Source organism: Sus scrofa, chromosome 10, assembly GCF_054392235.1.
Source record: "Sus scrofa isolate SSC_HxYL_T2T_F1_AM1 chromosome 10, Sscrofa_HxYL_maternal_Yorkshire_Landrace_v2.0, whole genome shotgun sequence".
Lineage (NCBI taxonomy): Eukaryota > Metazoa > Chordata > Mammalia > Artiodactyla > Suidae > Sus > Sus scrofa.
The window spans coordinates 13,600,712-13,621,804 of record NC_139392.1 but is presented as its reverse complement, the minus strand read 5'-3'; the positions used below and the strand labels follow the sequence as shown (position 1 = coordinate 13,621,804).

The window sequence follows — 21,093 nt, the reverse complement described above, 5'->3', positions numbered from 1 at the left end:
CTAGTTGGCAGCCCCCGCTAAGCTTAGCAGACATCCCTGCCATGATGCCAGTCATGAGAATGAAGGTGCTTCTGCTCTCCAGGCCAGCCCCTCTGCCAAGGGAGGACCCCAGGGGAACTTATTAATACCATAAGGAACACAGGAATTGTGCATCTGAGCCCTGTGTGATTCCTGACCCAAGAAATTGTGAGGTATAGTAAAATAATTGTTGCATTCAGCTACTAAGTGCTGAGGTTAGGGTTAAGGTGAATCATTAATCAATGACTGAACACTCTAAACTTCTTGATTTGATTTCTAATTCATCCAACCATGAATCACTACCTGCTATGAACTTCACTGTGGCTCGCTTTGAAGGAGGAGACAGAGATTTCTTATAAATATCGTAAGCATTATCTCCTGGGAAAAGAGGCTCAAATAAAAGTGTAAGAAGGGGACAGGCATCAAAGAATAAAGCGTTTGAGGCTGGGCTGGGCAGCCAGAGCCTGGACCTTAGAGAGGATAGCTGCGCTAACCATCTGACCATGAAGGATATACTTAAAGACCTGTGCGTTGTTTAGCCAATTTTCAAACTCTGCTCTCTAGAGCCTTCAGGGAGTTTGTTTGAACGACTGCACTTTGCTGTGAAATAGAAGGTATTCAGAGGTGGGCATGGTTGGTGAGAGGGGACCATCCACATTTTGTGCAATAAGTCTAAAGTCTTGATAATGGCCGTCGATCTAGAATATTGATGCCCTCTGTCAGCAGAGCCGTGACTAATGCCTCGGGAGGCTTGCGATTCATGGGAGGGTCTGGTCCCCTTTGAAAAGGGTGACTGCTTTACGCAAGTAGAAAGATCATTTCCAAGAAAAAGTGTGTGAGGTTAGGACATGCAGCCAATCCCCGGGAAAGAAGAATGAGGTGCCCAAGAGACAGGGCCAGAAGGACCTGACTTGCATAGAAAATTGGTGGAGCTCTGAGAGAAAAACCAGAGCAGCCATTCGGAGGGTCCTGGAACAGTGGGGTTTACACTTACATACAGTGGAGGAGTGTTGGCGGAAGCTAAGATGATAAAACTGAGCTGTCATCTTAATACGGTTCCAGATGGTGGGCCAGGCACCTGCCTGCAAACTGAGGAGGGCCTCCTGGACCCCACGAGGAGCAAGGCTGGTGGGGGTGAGTGGGGCTTTCTATAAACCCTGGAGGATGCCGCTCCCAGCACACCGCAGGGGACCCTCCCGAGTGTGTCCCGGGAGGATGTGGGTTGACCGTAATACAATACATCTTATTAAATGACCAAAAGGGACTATTGGAACAGAAGGTCAAGCTCTGTGGTTGGAGCCGTGGGTCAGATGGACTGTCGTGAAGGAAGGGAGCCTTTATCACCTGAGCTGAAGCAATCCCTGCACTTCACTGATCTGTCATTATCTACGTCAGCAGGGACCCCGGGCTCTACAGCATAGGGCTGCCCGGAGGCCCCGCAGAGACCCACGTGGAGCATGGAGGGGAGGAGCTCAGGGACTCCCAAGGGCATGTTCCAGTGTCCTCGGGCAGGTGACGGCCATTCAGCATCCTCTGTGTGAGAGACACTGTCCTGAGAACTGAAGCCTGAATGCACAGCACCACCCTGCCCCTCAAGACGTAGAGAGCCAAGTTCAAGGAAAACTCACCCGGATAATTTTCATCTTCTGCAGCAGGTGTTGTTAAGAAGAAGAAATCCAGGATGTCATGGGGACACCAAAGAGAAGCACTTAACCCCGCTTGAGGGTTAGGTCAGGAGGGGATAGAAGGGAGAACGACTGAACAGAGTGTTGAAAGACATCAGCAGGAGCTGGCGACGCAATAGAGGTGCTAAGAGTGTTCCTGGCAGAGGCCACAGTATTAGCAAAGCTACTGAGCTGTGAAATAGTGCCGCATGGGAAGGTGGAAGACGAACTGCTTCTGGAGAGTGTAAAGTTCAAAGTCAGTTGAAGGAGACTAGAGGGAGAGGAGGCTTGCGGGTCTGCAGATAGAGCAGAGACACAGGTGGATTTGCATTTTAGAAAGATGTCCTGATTTGCAATCGATCTGTGGGGCAGAGGACACAGATGGAGAGCAGGAGATAAATAGAATGTGATTTCCACAGTCCCAGCAGATTTAAAGGGACCCAATCAGGGACAGCTTAGTATAGATGGAGAGAAGGCGAAGATTAATAATGTAATCAGAAGGCAAAATTGGCCAGACTCATGACTTATTCATTGTAAGGGAGAAGGGGAGGCTTCTGGCTTGGACAACTGTGTGATGATGGAGCCATTGATTGAACTGGGGGTGATTACGAGAGGAGAACTAGTGGGGAGGGGGGGCTTGGCAAGGTGCGGTTTTAAGGTGTCAGCAATTACACGGGTGGAAGCTCAGAATATTTTTAAATTATGGTTTTAATTGGTATCATTAACCCTGATCGTATTTCTCCACTCCAGAAGAGACCTGAGGAGTTAATGATTATATAGTCTTCTAAAAATTTAAAAAATAGAGTAATAGGCCTCTCTTATTAGGAATTTAGCCATCTCTCATATATACAATAAATAACAAACAAGGAAGGACCTACTATGCAGCACAGGAAACCATCGTCCATATTTTGTAATAACTTATGGGGGAAAAATCTGAAAAAGAATATATAGCTATGCATGTGTATATCTGCATCACTTTGATATACAGCTGAAACTAACCCAACACTCTTAATCAACTATACTTCAATTTAAAACATTTTTACAAAGGAATTTCGCCATCTCCCAATATCACGTGTCTGAAGCCCACTGGTAAGTTTTATGTCACATAGAGCAGAGAATCTGGAACACAACTCAGTGACAGTAAATAAATGCATTTTCTCCCTCCTCTGACCACCACAACTGTATTTCTGAACAGCTCATGCCATCAAATCCAAGTATGAGAACTCACAATTTTTGAACTTGTCCAAGGCTATATTAACGTGGAGTCTCATAAAATTCCTTAATTCCTTTACTCGGAGTCTCTATCTATTCTTGTTGTAGCTTACAGTTGGTACTAAAATAACTATAAATTTGAAAGCAAGAGGCCAGCATACAACCAGCAGCAAGATGTGACCACGGACGGAGAGGAGTCAGTTTCAATCTGGAAAAAGCAGTCGGGAAGCGGAGATTCCAGTGCAGAGGCAACAGGTGCAGCAGGAAGCTCTGAACACAGAGTCTGATGGACAATGGTGACCCTGTCTGAGCAAGAAATGCTTAGCTATGCTTCAAGTTTTTCATCTGTTAAAACAGCAAGCACGTGTGTATTTCAGACAGCTTTTCCATTAAAGCCAGCGATCTTACACGTCACTCAGGGCACTTGGTCACCTCAGCTTTGTGCAGCCGCTCCACTCAGGCTTCTGGAGAGGCGAGTAGGGTTGCTAGGTAAGAGAGAGGAGGCCGGCCATGCATTTGCATTTCAGATAAGCAGTAAGGGATTTTCAGTATAAGTCAGTCCCACATATCACATTCTGCGTTTGCTTGAATATTGGGTGAATACTGCACTTATTTGCTAGATCTCGAGGCCTTACTAGGAGGCCATGCGGGGAGATGTGCTCCCAGCCACAGGATCAGGCCTCTTCCTCCAAGATCGGGAAATAGGACAAAACAGACAAGCTGGCTAGATTAGAGTGACCTGCTTAAGCAGTGACAGTGGCGGCTTGCTAGGTCCGTGTGTCCTCTCTCTCGGTCTCTGGAATTGGACTTGGGAAACTCCGAGGAGGTAGGAGGCAGTGTGGACTGAACTTACACACACACACACACACACACACACACACACACACACACACACATGCACACCCACATCACGAAGCAGCAGTGGTAACGGGCTCTAAGTCAAAGCCATGAATAAGGCAACATTGTGAAGACACAGAAGTGATAAGCATTCCATTTATTTATTTATTCACTCAAAAATATTTACTGCGGTAGGGAAAGGGTGAGAGGGCCGAGTGCGAGCTGGGAGAGGACGGGGACCGGGACGGGCGAGAGGGCTGTGAGGACACAGAGCAGGGGGAAGCCACCATCAAGGGCGCGGGGTCCATTCCCCCCTTTCAGTAAGTTTCCTGCCTCCTTTCGGGCCCTCGCGCTTCACCCGAGGTGGCCTGCGTGGCTCTCTTTCTGGCAACAAAAGAGACTCCAGATGAAAGCAGTTCTGGCGCCAGAGGGGCAAACCCTCCACAGGAGGAGAATCACTCCCTGGAAACAACGGAAATGAAGTCCTTCGCACGAGAGCTGGGCCTTCAACAGGGCAGCATTCATCGTATTTGCTTTTCTTTACATTTAAAAGGTCAGCTTCCTCCCCAAACTAGACCTGGCATGAGTGAGCCCCTTCCTAATCCGTCTCCCCGAATCCACCCTGAGCCCCATTTTTCAGGTGGGCAGTGTTTCCTGGGCCCAGGGCATGCCGGAGCCAAACAGGGGCCCCCAGGAATTCGCTGTACCTTTCTTGTCATCTTCTGCCACCCCCGATTCTTTGGAGGCGCGTTAGGACGATTAGGACATTGAGGCTACTTGTGCACGAGGTGATGCGCTCCATCCGCTCGGCCTTAGTCCGCTGGGGCCGCCGTAACAGCAGGCCGCAGACCGGGTGGTTCCAACAACAGACATCTATGTCTGGCGGTCCCGGAGGCCAGAAGTCCAAGATCAAGGTGCCAGCTCCATGGGTTTCTGGTGCGGCTTCTCTTCGTGGCTTGTAGGCAGCGACTTCCTCACGTTGTCCTCATGGAGCAGAGGGAGAGAAAAAGCACTGGGCTCTCTGTGTGCCATCCTAGGGGCCACATCTAAACCGAATTCCCTCTCCGAGACCCCACCTCTCAACACCATCGGGGGTGGGGCTTGGGATTGGGTATACGAATTTTCAGGGGACACAATTCAGGCCACAGCAGCTTCCATCAGTTCTTCTTCAGCTAAAAGCCTAGCTCTGGGGAAGGAGGTTGAACGTCACTGTCGAGGGCCTCACGCTGTCCGAGCAGCTCCGTCACCGCCCGTGTCCCTGCCCCGACTCCATCAACTGAGCCATGGCAACCCAGGTAAAGGCAACAGGAGAGAATAGAAACAAGCGGTCTGGGGGATGGGAAAAGCCCATCACTTCTGTGCTGAGCAGATAAACCTGTGCTCCCCACAAAGCCGAGCGTGGAGACTGCTGTTGCATCCTGGGTTCTAAGTAGATCCACCAATTTCTCTCGGTGTGAAAATCAACCTCTTGAATGCATGCAGGGTGCTCAGTCATTCAGGAAAAAAAAAAAAAAAACAAGTCAGAAAAAAAATAGGGGTTTGTTTCCCTTATCAAAATAGTGTCTAGCCTCAGAAGGAGCCTTACCCTTGTCACTGCTGTGTTGTATTATTGATATGCCTTATTCGTTTCAGTGCATATTAGCAGAGGGCCCCCCCGGGATGCGTTCCCGAGGCCTTATGAACCAGCTGTCCCCTGTATCTGCAGCAGTGCTGGGAGCTGCAATGGCAGTGAGGCTGGCAGTTTGGGTCCAGAGAGAGTCCAGATGGGCAGAGGGCAGGCTTTGGCCGCATCACTTCTGATCTTCTCGGAAAGGCGGAGAGAAAGGCAGCAACTCTCAGAAAAGAACACAGCGGGGCACGGCACCAGGGGATGCTCCTGAAAAACTCCTGTCATGAGACAGGAAAGCACGAGAGCCTTGTCCGACATGCTTACTTTGGCTCCGAAGAGCGGGTTTGCTCAGGAAGGAAAGCTGGGTTTAGTGGACGAGGGGAAAGCAGGCACAGCCGAGGGCCTCTGTTCCATCATTGTCTCCTCACTTGGGAACCCGTAAGGCAAGATGAGGTCCTTCGTGGACACATGGGTGTATCTTATTGAAGGTTTGATCCATCAGTCAAGACAGTTCCTTATCGTCGTCAGGCTTGCTCGCTCATGAAAACGGTTGCCAGGAATCATAGATGAGTCGTGTTTGGTTTAAGCATTATTAGGTTGCTTTCTTTTTCTTGGTAAAATGACATTTCCTCGGTGTTGGGAATTGGAGTGCCAAGAGGCAGGATCCCACGACTAACGCAATCCCACCTCTTTCCAGGCATTCGGATCCATAGCCTGGGTCGTGGAAGCTACTCCTTCGGTGACAATCCCCCTCCTTCTAAATGTGGTGGAGCTGACATTGTGATCTGGGGAGGCAGGTGAGCCAATTCTGTCCAATCAAACTTTTAATGACTGGATGCTGGGAACCCCAAATCCAAAGTAACTTCAAATTTGCTTCAGAAATAGAGAAACGCTGAAATAACCATCAAACTGGGAGATTGATTTGCATAGTCTTGAGATACAAACCAGAAATACAACCTCACAGACCTTAATTAACCCAGTCACACCTCTCAATCCTGTTATCAGAGACTAAAGGAGACCCCCGAGGATTTGGCTGTAAAGCTTGGCGGCATCTCTTTGCTCGGAGAAGTGACGTCTCCTGAATCTTTCTAGACATAGAGCTTGGCATAATAAGGCTTTTGGAAGGCAAAGAGACTGGAAATATGAGTCTCCAATCCCCCTAGATAACTAAAGTTTCTCCGAAAACAAAGAAAAAAATGCCCTCACTCAAACTATAAGATAACCCCTCTGAAAATGAAGGATAATTTCTAGCCCTTTCAAAAATATTTCCAGGAATTTTAGAAGATGTTGTGAAAATCCCAGGACCCAGCTAGCCAGAAACGCTACGTGTGAATTCTGTTTCTTTCACTCATAAAACTGCACCCTTGAACAAACCATCTAACCCCTTTGAAATCCCTCTCTCACCCATAAAACGAGGAGAGTATTGAAAGGATTCACTTTACAGGCGTCAGAAGATATTAGATATTCCAGTGGGTAAGAAAACAAAAAAAGCATACCGTATGAAAGGAAATGTGCTAAAAGCTTCATTGTTATTTCTACTCTGTATGGATGAAATTAAAGCCCAGAGACGTTTAGTAACCCCTGCGAGGTCCCACAGCTAGTAAGTAAAAAACATATCAGGGATCAAAGCCCAGATCGTGTGATGTCAAAGCTTATTTTCTACCTTCTAACAAACTTTACTCAGAACTAGTACATAGTAGGTGCTCACTTCACACTAGTTCATTCATCCTAGAGTTCATTTATTCATTCCACAAACACGGGTGTTTTAGTTTGGGCTAGATTCTCATATGAGCGAATGATACATAACGAATAAAACGTAGTTTATACCTTAAAATAATACTTTGGGTGGGCTTCAGGCTGTATGTTATAGTGCGGAGGACACTGGATTGAGGGTTTGAGTCAAGGTTTTCGCTGTTAGCCCGTGAGAGATGGAAGTGACACAAAGGCCCTCACAAAACTTGGAGACATAGGTGGCTCACGGGGGTATCAGGGAACCACTGATCTGGTCCTTTGTGCCAGTGGAAGACCTGGCCAGGTCTTTGGCAGGGTGGCTCTCTCTGTTCTTCTTGTCCCCCAGGCATGGTGTGACAACAGCTGGCCAGCCCTGGTGATGATGGTGGTTTGGTTACTTCTGTTCATAAGTTCGTACATAGTCCCTTAGGCCTTGGTTTTATAAAGTGAGTCTGGCGTCAGAGCCCCACCATTTGTAATGTATGTTTACATTTGCTTTGGTGGTTCCTGCCTGGGGCAGTTTTGGTGAAGTCTGGAGACATGCTTGGTTATCACAACTGGTAGGAAAGAGGGAGGGAGGGTGCACCTTACAGCCAGTGGGTAGCGATCAGGGGCGCTGCTAAACACCCCCCAATGTACAGGACACCCCCCACCTCCGCAGAGAATTATCCAGCCCCAAAGGTCCGTGGGGCTGAGGTTGGGCAATTCTGTTTTATTCCGGAAGCAGTGGACCTCCAGCCGCCCCTGCCTGTTGGGGTGGCTCCTACTTCCACTTTGGTCTGGATGTTCTCTTTGACTTTTAGTCCAAGCATGTCCTGCTTTTGAGCATGGCTATGCCTTTCAGAAAGATATTTCAATATTTTCACTGTCCATCTGCGTATCTGGCAGAGGAGGATAAAGAATATTCCTCCGTGTAGATGAATCCACACTTGGGTTTACGGTATTTCAAGCTGTGAGTTTGGTTAATTTGATTTCACCTCTGAGAGAGAGATCCTCCATCCTATGTTAAAAATAAGTCCCAGTTTCAGAGTTTGTCATGCTCGGTGCCCTAGATCACGATGACTTCAGCAAGATGAGTGTCACTCTGAGGCTGGGCCTCGGGGACAATCAAGCCAACCTTCTCCAAGGGAAGCCCCTCTACTGCTATGTACCACGCCCTTAATGCACACAGGACAGCACGAGTTCTAAGCCGGGTTTACCAAGGATGTGGGTGTGACCTTGAACTCATCACTTTCTTTCTCACTGAGCTTCCGTCTCATATGTGGTAGATAAAGGATTGGACCAAATGATCTCTAATCGCTAAGATGCTGGGATTCGTGCTTCAACTGTGATTTATACAACACAGGGCTGATTTTTTGCAGTTTATTTCAGAATAGCATGGCTAATATTTAAGTATTTGTGGTAGAAGAGCTTTTCATGGGTGACTTTGTCTTGCCATGCTCTGCTTTTGAAGGCATTGAGACCAAGCATCGGTGACAGCGTGACATGGTTAATTTCTTAGCCTCCTTCTCCTCATATACCTGATCTGAAAAATAGAGATAATAGCTCTACCTCTTAGAACTGTTTTAAGAATCAAGTGAGCAAATGCAGTAAACAGTTAATTGATACCAGTTTGTAAGACTTGCAAAATAATCCAATGAATCTATGAAGATATAGTTGGACTCTTAGCCGTCGCGTAGATCAGAGAGCACATTGCTTTGAATACCTCTTTGAATTTTCACCTAATTGCTATTTACCAACCTCCCTACACCACCCCAAAAAGTACAGGGGCTTGGTGCTAAAATGCTCTAGGAAGGCAGAGGAATTGCACATATAGCTCCAAGTCCCCTTCAGCTGGGAGATATCTACTCAAGCCCTTTAGCGAGACTTGAAAAGCATTTGTCGGTTTTGGCTGTGTGTGTTCTGATACATCAGAGCAAGTGCAATATTTTGGCTGCATTTAAGAAAAACAGCTTTCTGCTAATGTGCAAAGAAAAGTTTTGGTTCCATCTAAATCCGAATCCAAATCCAAACACCCAAAAGCCCCATTTGCAAATTGGAACCCGAGTCAAATTCCTTTGAGACTAGCCCATCTCTAATTAGCCGTACTGAGTCCCTGGGCCTATGGAGGAACAGCCAGAGGGGCGTGTGCCACGGACAAGCCAGGGATTTGCCCAGAAGAAAAATGCATTTTCTCTTGCAAGAAACACATGTTCTCTCCCTTTGAGCTTCAATTCCTTCGGAGACGATGGGAAGGCAAGAAGATATTTTAGGGGGTGGCATGTGAATCTGACAGAGGGGATATGCCTTTAAGTAAGAGGACAATAAAAATGGGAAATGAGCTTAGTCAACTGTAGCTTCTCCTGAAAATTCCTGATGCACAATTAAGTAGGTTCTCAGTAAAGGAACCTAAGGGGGTGAGGGAAGAAAAAAGCAGTGTCTGATAAAAGAGGGTCTGTGGCATTTGCACAGGTTTAAAGGCAGAGATGTAGGACTTTCATGTTCAGTGGGGAGAGAGTCTAGAGAAAGCCCTTATATCCACGGAGAAATACCCTCCTAAGCCAGGTAGCCTTCGCAGTGTCACGAAACATCCCCCCATACAATGGTTTAAAACAATGATTTATACAGATTATTGGGTATAAGATGGGCTCAAGGATGGATTATATGACACGGGCAATATAGCCAATATCTTGCAATACCTGTAAATAGCAACCATTAAACATTGTCTACAAATAATAATAAATATAAATTTTTTTTAAAGGTCAAAAAACCATTTACCATTCCTCATGATTCTTTGGGTTGTTGAGCTCGACCTGGTGGTTATTCTGCTGGACTGACCTGGGGTCACCCATGCACCTGTCATCATCTAGCCGCTTAACTGAGGGTGGAGGGCTTAGGATGACCTCACTCCTGTTCCTTGACACCGCTTGTCAGCTCCCTCTCTTTCTAGGCGGTCCTCTGTCTTGGGCTTCCTCACATAGTGATGGGAAAGCCAAGAGGGTAAAAATGGAAGGGGCAAGTCCCCCTAAGTCTTATTGGTCCCTGTCATGCAGTATCACTTCTGCAAGTGATACCGCTGGTCAACGCCAGTCACGGAGTTACATGCAGAGAGGAAACACCCCGTCCCTCGATGGAAGGAGGGACAGCCTCGTCATGCCAAGAAGCCCTGACACAGGGAGAGATGATTGACCGGGGCCATTACCAAAACCATCTCCACGCTTCTACCCCAAGGTATGAAGCTGTGGAAATTGCGTGCCTATTATGGAATTCCCATTTAGAAAATGTCAGCCAAGTGTCCCCAGCCAAAAGGGTTGGACGCAGCCTTAGACAGCCACTGACCTTCAGGGTGCGCTGTCTCTGTTCTTTCTGCCAAACACCGCAGCTCTGGATTGAGTGATGGGTTTTTCCTTAAGACTCATGGTTCTTTCAGACTTACCCTCATGCCACTCAGGGTTCTTGGGAATAAACAGTTTCGTGCTGCTTTTTGGTGTGAAAGTCCCTGACACTAAAATGTGGAAAGAGCTCTTTCTTATTCTCCCGGGGACACTTATTTCTGCGTTGCACATAATCTCACATATAACTGTATTTCTTTGTCTCGTTTTCCTGAGGGACAGACTTGAGCGTAAGGGCCGGAGCACCCCATCCACAGGCACTCAGCAGGCTCCATCAGGAACAAACTTGAGCAGAGATAAATCTAAGGACTGGAGATACTGCGAACGCCTCTTCTCGAGAGGAGAATGGGAGGAATGAGCTCTCTGTGTCTAATTTATTCTTTGCAAATTTAATAAGCGCATAATTTAGTCCTCCTTTACTGAGGCAGAGTAAATAAAACTGACTAGAAGTTTCCTGTGATTGGTGTTCCCTCCACCTGGAAGGAAAGATTAAAAATGGAGAAATTGGGACCTCCTGCTGTGGCTCAGCGGGTGAAGAACCGGACTAGACTCCATGAGGTTGTGGGTTCGATCTCTGGCCTTGCTCAGTGGGTTAAGGATCCCACGTTGCTGTGGCTGTGGTGTAGGCTGGCAGCTGTAGCTCTGATTCTATCCCTAGCCTGGGAACTTCCTTATGCCGCAGGTGTGGCCCTAAAATAGCAAAAAAGAAAAAAAAGTCCTAATAATCCTAAATAAATACAAGCCAATTAGGCAATCCTTAGTAACAATAACCCTTACTAACTATAAACCATTCACCGTTATGCAGTTTCCAGCATCACTCAGGACCGGATGTGGGATGAGAAGGGAGAGGCTGGGAGGCTGGGTGCAGGGGAGACTGTGGGGAGCGGCTCTGGACGCTGGTCGTGTGAATCACGGTGCACTGATGATCCGAGGACTTCCTGAAATCGGAATGAGGCCACATGCTCACTCCCACCTCTTCCTCGTTTGTATCCTGTGTGGTTGAAGCGCCTTCCTCTGTTTAATGTGCATTAGTTCACGAAGCAATAAACAGGACAGACCTGCTGTGAGGACAAGGGGTTCATACAAGCATTTTTTCTCTCCAGTGTCAGAAACGTCTCATCCTACACGTTGATCCTGCAGCGTTCAAGTGGGAGCGCGCTTGCCTTAGCGAATCCTCCTGTGAATTCCATCTCCTTGCATTCGAAGGGGCTTGGTGTCCTGCATTCTTGGGAAGAGAGGCTGGAGTTTGGCAACCCCCCCCCGCCCCCGCCCCCAACTCCTAACCACCTTCTGTTTGGCTCTGAGATGGGAAGAGCAAGCGAATTTTTCCTTTTTGTCGTTTTCTTTTTCTCACCTTTGGAAAACATGCCTTGGGCCGGTGTTCACAGGGCTGAACCTCCCAGACGCATCATGCAGATGGAGACATAGTGCGGTGGGTTTGGTTTTTTGTAACACGGTTCATTTAGAATCGGAACATTAGTGCTGGGGGTGTCTAAGAAATCGTTTGGTCTGGTGGTTTGCAAACCGAGTCCCACAAGGCCCTTGGGTTCCTCCGCAGTGCCCTGGAGCCGCTCCAGTTTGATCTCCTCTCATACACTTGTGTTCTGGCCACACTTATTTAAACATGTGGTTCTGAGGCTCTGATCTAATCTAGAGCCCTCACATTTAAGACGCACAAACCAAGGCTCAGAGATATGCAGATTTGTGCAAAGTTATGTAGTTCTCAGTGGTGGTTTGAGGTGAGTGTCCGTCTGGGGGTTTCAGCCTGCTTGCACGGTGACCTTCAAACACACCATGTCATGTTCCCAAGACCCGGATAAATGTCATGTGCAGGAGTCTTACAGGTGGAGGTGATTCTGAATGTGAACTACAAGGATGTGGCCCCTTTCGGATCTCCTGCGGCTCCCCCTTCTCCTGAGGTGCTGGCTTACATCATCTTGGAAAGATACTTCTTTACCTTGGCTAGAGTTTTGATTACCAGTGTCCACCGGCCTTTTGCATATCTAGTCAAATACTGTTCTAGGAGAATGACAGCACTTTAGATAGAAAGAACACCTTGCTTAAAGTCTCAGATCGATTTTCGATTCCATAAATGCAAAAAAGCCCCTCAAACAATTTCGAACTATGAAACATCGAATCCCTCCCCAAAATGTCCTGTTACCCAGGTTGCACACAGACAATGTAAAAGCGACACAGTAGGTGGCTCCCTTGAGCAGAAGTGAAGTGACTTGGATTCACTGTGCTTCTGTAGCTCCTGAGTTCAGGGTGACACCTGTAGTTTCAGGAATATAATCTCAGGCTGTCCCCGGGGCTGTTGATAATGAAAGGAAAACAGCCTAACGCACTCGGCTCCCTCTAGTGACTCTGGAAAACTCTTGTATGTGGATCCCCACGCCCGTTTTTTATGGCGGCATCCACAGCATATGGAAGTTTCTGGGCCAGGGATTGAGTCTGAGCCACAGCTGCAGCCTACGCCCCAGCTATGGCAACACTGGATCCTTTAACCCATGGCACAGGGCCAGGGATCAAACCCATGCCTCTGCAGTAACTGGAGCCACTGTAGTCAGAGTCTTCACTGACTGCACCACAGCAGGAACTCCTGTATGTGGATTTTCAATATAAAACCTTCCCACAATGTTTTAAAGGAATCAGTTGAATTATATGGCAGACAGCTATTAAAATTATTCCTAACTTGCCTAGGGGAAAAAGCACATTCAAACTTTGGGTGTGTCTTGGATCAAGTTTATGTTTGCAGGTTAGCCAGATAAAGGAGGTGGGGCTTTCTGAACATCTTAGCCCCTTAGCTTCTCCATCCTCCACCAGCCCAGATGACAATCTGTTTTGATATTTGTTACCCACTGAAAACATTCTTTCTGTGAACTTAAGTTGGCCAAAAGCATTTTTCATTTGTTAAAAATTAAATCTAATTACCAATAATATTTTAGTCTTTATTAGTCTGTGAAAAGACTTGACCATGAAGCTCTTGGTCTACTTATTATCACTAAGAAAAATTGAGCCAAAATTGAACTGCATTCAGATTGAATACATCCTACAGTTCTTGGAATAGTTAGTATTCTTGTTAACGTGATCAAATGGATCAGTGGCTATAACGGGCCTGCAATCATGATTTTTATGTGAATAAAGCTAATTAAATTATTCGAAGTGCCACTATATTTATTTAGGAATTTGATTACTAGGCACTCCAAATAAAGTTAACACTGATGGTTTAATAAAAAGGAAAGAGGGGGCAATCTAAGATCTTACAAAATATTGTACAACTAACAAAATATTTATAGTTGCCACGACATGTTGAATGGATATCATGCATTAATTTCTGTGTTGACAATGCCCAACATACTTTAATCTATCTGAGCATATATCAAAAGTACCTTAATTCTTCTAATAGCCCTGTGAGATTGGTATTATTTAGCATCATTTCAATACATGAGAGAACTTGCTGATGTGGGTCCCCTGAGGTCACAGAAATGCAATAAGAGGCAGAAATGCAAGCTACTCCCACGCTTGTACTTAGCTTATTTTTTAATCACTTTCAAATGAAAAAAAAAAAAAAACCTGTGTTCTGCCATTCATAGTTCATGAAACATGGAATTTCCTCTTTTAGGAACAGATAGGATTTTTTTTTTCCATCTTTTTAGGGCCACACCCAGGGCATATGGAGGTTCCCAGGCTAGGGGTCAAATTGGAGTTGTAGCCACTGGCCTTACAGCCATAGCCTCATCAGATCCGAGCTGTGTCTGCCACCTACACCACAGCTCAGGGCAACGCTGGATCCTTAACCTGCTGAGCAAGGTCAGGGATCAAACTTGTGTCCTCATGGATACTAGTTATATTCATTTCTGCTGAGCCACGATGGGAACTCTGGATGGCAGATTCCTGATTCACCTCATGCTACTTTTCCATTGAAGCAGTGATGATATTTCAGACGCCAAGTTTCAACACTCAGACACTAAAGCTATCAGTCAATTATTTGCTAATCTCTGGAAAGAATAACCCATTCAAAAATCCTCAGTGACAGAATAAATCCTCAATTTCTATTATTCAAGGATGAACAAACAGAAAGACATCATGGAACCAAAGAGAAAGAGTCTAGTAGTTCAAAAGTCTATATTGTCTGAGAAAAATGCCTTGTGAGAAAAAGCATACGTAAGGAAAAGAAGATGAAAAATAAACTAGAAGACGTTCTCTTTGTGTTCTCAATAAATACGAGAAAGCCCTCTGGAGGGCCAGCGGACGTAAGAAAGGATCCGACAGAAGCTAGAAGGGAATTCTGGAGAAGTGAAAAGGCAATAGCACAATTAAAACATGCTTTGAAGACAAGAAATAGAACTGATACTGCAGAAAATCAAATCAATGATAGGACAAACCATGTCCCTCTAGGAATGCTGAAGACACAGATTTTTAAAAATGAGGGAGAAGTTGACATGAAGAACAGAAACCAATTTTAGACGCGCAACATTCAGAAGAAAGAGACCGGAACAAAGGACTAAGGGAAGACACAGAGAAGAAAACGTCCTTGGTTAAAATCATCACCATTATCTTCTTCTTCTTCTTCATCATCAGCACCAGCATCCTCATCCCAGTCACATGAGTTGTGATCCAAGGAGCTCAGAATTTTCCAGAATAAATTATTGCTTGAGTATCACATCCTTGCAACGTTTTTAAAAAATGTTCTTCGATAAGGAAAAAAAAATGTAACTGTGCTGCCCTTAGATTACTCTTCATAGCACTTTATAAAAACTTGATAAGATAGTTTTAGAGCGGTAGAGTTTGGATGAAAATTTTTATCCCAAGAATTCCACAGTTAGGTAAGAGGTTGTTGTCTAATATATTGTTCATGCTTAAAGGCAAAAAGAGAGGCATTTATAGTTACAGAAGGATTTAAAAGAAAAATAGCACCCTTGTAAACTCTAGGAAATTGTGTCTGAAGACATATGACAGCTGCCCGAAAGATAAGTCCAACACTTTTACCTAAGAATGGGCCAATCCAATCATTAAAGAACTAGAGTGTCAATGAATCCTATGGTGAACGAAATGTTAATTCTAAATAATTGTTATGATTGCAGAATTATAAAACACAAAATAACAGGATATAAAAATTTAATACAAATAACATTTTGGTTTCACAAATTATACTTACAAGGATTGGAAAATGAGGAGGAGGCAAAGCATTCTAATTTCTTTTATTACTTAGAGAGTTATTTTGGGTAATTTCAAAAGGGAACTGTCTAGACCAGTCAGTGGAGGCTGCTGGAAACAAACACCAGAGACCGGGCGGCTGAAATGACAAACCTTTATTTCTCATAGTTCTGGAGGCTGGGAAACCAAGATCGAGATGCTGGCAAATTCAGTGCCTGGTGAGTCCACTTCCTGGTCCTAGATGGCTTTCTTTTCCCTGGGACCTTTCTTCTCCCTGAGAAGAGGCAGGCCCACTCTCTGGGCTTTTTTATAAGGGCACAAATCCCATTCATGAGGACTCTACCCTCCTGAGCTAATCATGAATTACAATGATTTCTACAAATACTCTTGTTTAATTGGTAATTGTTTCACAAATTGTCAAGAAATTGATCATTCTGATGCGACATAGAAAATCATAGAAATCATGGATCATACATTTCTTTCAGAAATAGTAAATCATAGGGAGTTCCTGTTGTGGCTCAGTGGTAAAGACTCTGACTAGTATCCATGAGGATGCAGGTTCGATCCCTGGCTTTGCTCAGTGGGTTAAGGATCTGGCGTTGCTCTGAGCTGTGGCGCAGTTCGCAGACTTGGCTTGGATCTGGCTTTGCTGGGGCTGAGGTGTAGGTTGGCAACAGAAAACTGTAGCATGCAAATCACCTATTATGCTGGCTTAACCTTGGTGTCAGTATCTGAATGAGGTGAAAAAAAAAATAGCATAGCTACAGAACTGAGATTTTCAATGTGTTTCTCAGCTAACCTCATTATTTATTTTATTTTATTTTATTGAAGAATGGTTGATTTACAATGTTGTGTTAATTTCTGGTGTACAGCAAAATGATTCAATTATCCATATATAGTACACCTACGTTTTTTTCCTATTCTTTTCCACTGTGGTTTGTTATTGAATGAGTTTCTGTGCTATACAATTGGACCTTGCTGTTTATCCATCATATCTATAACAGTTTGCAGCTGTTAGTCCCAAACTCCCAATTCAGCCTGCCCTTGCCCCTGTTCCCTCTTGGCAACCACAAGTCTGTTCTATCTGTGCGTCTGTTTCTGTTTTGTAGATAAGTTCATTCATCTTCCTTATCTTCCATCTCTTGATGGACGTTTGGGTTGTTTCCATGAATTGGCTATTATAAATAGTTCAGGTACCTTCATTAAACTGATCCTGAATATTTGTAAAAAATTCAGATTCCTGGACCCACTTCTCATGGGTGAGAGTCATTAGGGAGGAGCCCAGGAATACAGCTTTCAATTCTTATTGTCCATTTAATATAGGAAAGTATAGGACATAGTAGAGAACCCGTTTTGAAACTCCTAGAAAATCTTTGCTGATAATAGATTTTAATAGACGTATCAGGGAAGACCCAAACAGTGCAGAGTACACAATAAGTGTCCTTGTTACTTTCCCTCCGTCCATCTTAACGTTCTGTCCCTAAAGGTCACATTCGCGTATGAACAACAAAAATGATGGACATAGCAGTATCCGTCTATCCATCCTTCCATACATCTAAAAAAGGGGCCAGAATACACTCAACGTGCTTTCTTTCATCTAATAATTTATATTGCAAATGTACCATATTAGTACACACAGATCAATTGATTTTTTTTATGGCTATTCCATTAAAAGGACATGTCTTCATTTGTTCAACCAGTCTTCTGTTGGTGGACACATCGGTTGTTTTGCTCTAGTTTTACACTTTATGCATATATTTTGTGACGATCGCCATATGGTAAATTCTTGGCAGCAGAATTGCTGTATCTAATACACATGGATTTTTAATGTGATAGCTATTGCCAAAGCCTTCTCTAGAAACAGTAAGGAATGTTCAGTGACTGCGTTCCCATATCTTTGGTAGGACTGGGTGCCATCATCAAATATTTGGAATTTTGCTATTTTAATAAGCTTAAAATAATAGCTATTGTAGCTTTGGATTGTGTTTCTTTAATAATTAAAGGGGTTGGGCATTATTTCAAATTCTATTATCTATTTATAGTGTTTCCCAGTGTAAATGACTTGTTTGTAGCCACTGTTTACTTTGCTATTGGATTTCTTCTCTTTTTGTAATTGATTGCTTGAGCACTTTGCAAAATATGGAATTGATCTGTAAATTTGCTATATTTTAACAAATTCCCATTTGTCTTTTGGCTATGAAGCATTTTTTTCTATTAGGGAATTAAAATTATTTGATAATCAAATTTATCCTTCTCTTTGCCATGGCTTTTGGGTTGTATAATCTTAATTTTTAAAGTTGTTCTCCAAGCGCTATTTTTGCTTTCCCACACATGAGAACCTTTATTATAGGCTGATCCCAATTATGAATATATATGTGAAAATCCATATTTCTGCAAACAATCAGTGTAACTCACCCGCGACAGTGAAATAGAGTCCATCCTGAAATGCAAGAATGGTTTAGTATTAGGGAATCTATTAATATATTAAAACATAGCACTATTTCAAAAGACACGAAATACAGTAGTTTAAACAGATGTAAAAAAAATATATGATACAAAGCAACCTATTTCTTACAGATGAAACGGAAGCTTTTAGAAAACTAAGAAAATCATATTTACGTAGATGACTAAGAATAAGCATAATAAAATCTTAGCCAGCAGAATGCCTACTGGTGAAGCAGTAGGGACTGTTCCATTTACAATTGGGAACCTGGCCACGATTCCTGCCACAGCCATCAATTTTTTCACATTGTTATGAACATACTGTCCAGCACAATGTGGTAGAAAATGGAAAGAGAAAAGGCATTAATATTTTGAGAGAGAAAAAAATGATCATGAGTTGCAGATGACGTAAGTAAATACAGGGGAAACTCAAGGAACTCCAACTGAAAGCTGTTAGTGTAATTGCGGAAAGGGTGTGTCACAGTCAGCGAGGCTGCTGTAACAAAACAACCTAGATGGCAGCATAAAAAACAAACCTTTATTTCTCATAGTTCTGGAGGCTGGGAAACCAAGAACAAGTGATGGAAGTTTCAGTGTCCTTGAGTCCCACTCTCTGGTCATAGATGCTACCAGTACAAAGAGGCAGGCCAGCCCTCTGGGGTTTTATAAGGGCACCAATTCCATTCACGAGGACTCCACCTTCATGATGAGATCACTTTCCAAAGACCCCACCTCCAACTACGATCACACAGGGGGTTAGGTTTCAACCTACTAGTGGGGGGAGGGGCCGCAAATATTCAGTCTATAGCAGAGAGGTGGTTAAAAGTAAAGCTATGAAAAGATTATTTTTTTTCAATAAAGAAATAGCAATCAGGAAAATTAAAGAAAGAAATTCTCTTAGCTTCTTTCCGAATAACAACCAAAGGCAAATTCATGGCAGTAAAATATGTGAAGCATATCTGAAGAAATTTCAAAACCCAGTTAAGGGAATTCCTGTCATGGCTCAGTGGTAATCAACCCGACTAGGATCATGAGGACTCTGTCGGGTTTGAACCCTGGCCTCGCTCAGTGCGTTAAGGATCCGGCATTGCTGTGAGCTGTGGTGTAGGCTGCAGACATGGCTCGGATCCTGAATTGCTGTGGCTCTGGTATAGGCTGGCAGCTATAGCTCTGTTTAGACCCCTAGCCTGGGAACCTCCATGTGCCTGGGGGGGGGGGGCTAGAAAAGACAAAAAAAGAAAGGAAAAAAGAAAAACCAACCCCCCAAAACAAAAAACAAAACCCAGTTAAATATGTTAAAGTAATTATGAACAAAGGGATGAACTTATATTCTTAGATGGACTAGTTAAATACTTTAAAGGTATTAACTCTGATCAGATTAATTTTTATACTTATTATTTAGGGAAAATCTCAATTTGGGGGATAATTTGGTAAAACAATTCTGAAGTTTATCTCAAAGAGTAAATGGGTAGGGATAGCAAAAATTATTTTGCGATGGAATAGGAATGCTGAGGGGGAGACTTTAATCTGTTAGGTTTCAGTATGCTTCATGAGAATATTGCCATTAAAACAACACATGGGAGTTCCCGTCCTGGCTCAGCAATAACAAACTCGACTAGGATCCATGAGGATGCCAGCTCTATTCCTGGCCCCTCTTGGTGGGTTAAGGATCTGGCTTTGCCATGAGCTGTGGTGTAGGTTGAAGATGTGGCTAGGATCTGGCGTTGCTGTGGTTGTGGCGTAGGGTGGCAGCTGCAACTATGATTTGACCCCTAGACTGGGAACTTCTGTGTGCTGCGGGTGCAGCCCTAAAAAGACAAAACAAAAAACAAAAACAAAAAACCCCTAAACCCCACATGCATTGAGGTAAATTTCAAAATGCATTCAAGCCTAGGTCCACAGTGCCTTATCCAAGCCTCCTGGGGCTAAATGTGCTTTGGAATTAAAGTTTGCATTTTAGTAAGGTAATTTGCTTATATCCTAAATAACACCTCACTCTTCCAGTTGGGTCTGCACCAGAACCCCATAATAAAATACTTTGATATTTATGCAAGGAAACTGAATAAGATACATGAAAATGATAAACAGCCTCTTACTGCTTCAGGTCATATTTTGCTCCCAAATGAATGTCGGCACCAAATTCATGATGAAAACATTTCAGTTTTTAGAACTTTTGGAGTCATGGAGGATAGAATGTGAACCATCTATGTGTCAAAAGCTGTGTTCCCAGGAGCTGACTCTGAAATAGAGATTAGGTTGCCGGCCCTTCTTTAGGGAGAGCTCCTGGGATCAGTGTGGAAGGAGAGGATGGGAGTGAAATTGAAGCAAGGGCAGAGTTGAGCTGGGACGTGGTCCCCGCAAGGGCTTCAGTTGCACAGGGAGCTTGGGACAGGGTGGCCTCAGAGTTTCCCTGCACTGGGGGGAGAGGGCTGGATCTTTCCATCCTCTATCAACCTGAGGCTGGGTGAGGGATGCCTCTGGAAGATGTGCCCCAGGACATTCCACCGAGAAATCTGGCAGCTGAGGGCTGTCTTCCTGCAGCTGGAAGAATGAGCCTTTATTGTCGAAGGGGCGTCTGGGTGATGCATGAGCATTTCTGCACGAATGGGAATTTAACATGGGCTAAGAGAAACATCACCAACTAATGGGTTAGTCAGCAGGGGGTTTGGAGAAAGATCTCTAGTAAAACCCTCAGCTCATACTATAGGCAACATAAACACTAGGCGAATTATAAAGTTAAATATAAAAAATAAAATGAAACAACTAGAAAATATGGATAATATCCTACAGTCTTTATAATAGAGAAGGAATTGTAAATATAAAAATAATGAAAGAAAAGTAAAGATTTGAGTGCAATTAAACTTTTTGTTTGTTTGTCTTTTTAGGGCTGTACTCACAGCGTATGGAAGTTCTCAGGCTAGGGGTTGAATCAGAGCTGCAGCTGCTGGCCTACACCACAGCCACAGCAACTCGAGATTCTTAACCCACTGAGCGAGGCCAGGGATCAAACCCACATCCTCATGAATACTAGTCAGGTTCGTTACACCGGAGC

At 44.3% G+C, this 21,093-nt stretch overlaps 2 protein-coding genes across 2 annotated transcripts in view; one reads left to right on the top strand and one right to left on the bottom strand.

The window, feature by feature from the left end:
- The window catches only part of LOC110255736 (uncharacterized), a 230,729-nt gene extending 212,886 nt beyond the window's left edge, over positions 1-17,843 (top strand). Inside the window, exons 6-7 of the mRNA XM_021065090.2 lie at positions 6,038-6,137; positions 15,768-17,843. Of these exons, the coding sequence (XP_020920749.2) occupies positions 6,038-6,137; positions 15,768-15,840 (173 nt within the window). The 3' untranslated portion in view covers positions 15,841-17,843. The remainder of the gene's footprint in view (positions 1-6,037; positions 6,138-15,767) is intronic.
- The window catches only part of DISP1 (dispatched RND transporter family member 1), a 1,033,384-nt gene that overhangs the window by 609,681 nt on the left and 402,610 nt on the right, over positions 1-21,093 (bottom strand). The gene's annotated exons all lie outside the window — the stretch shown is intronic.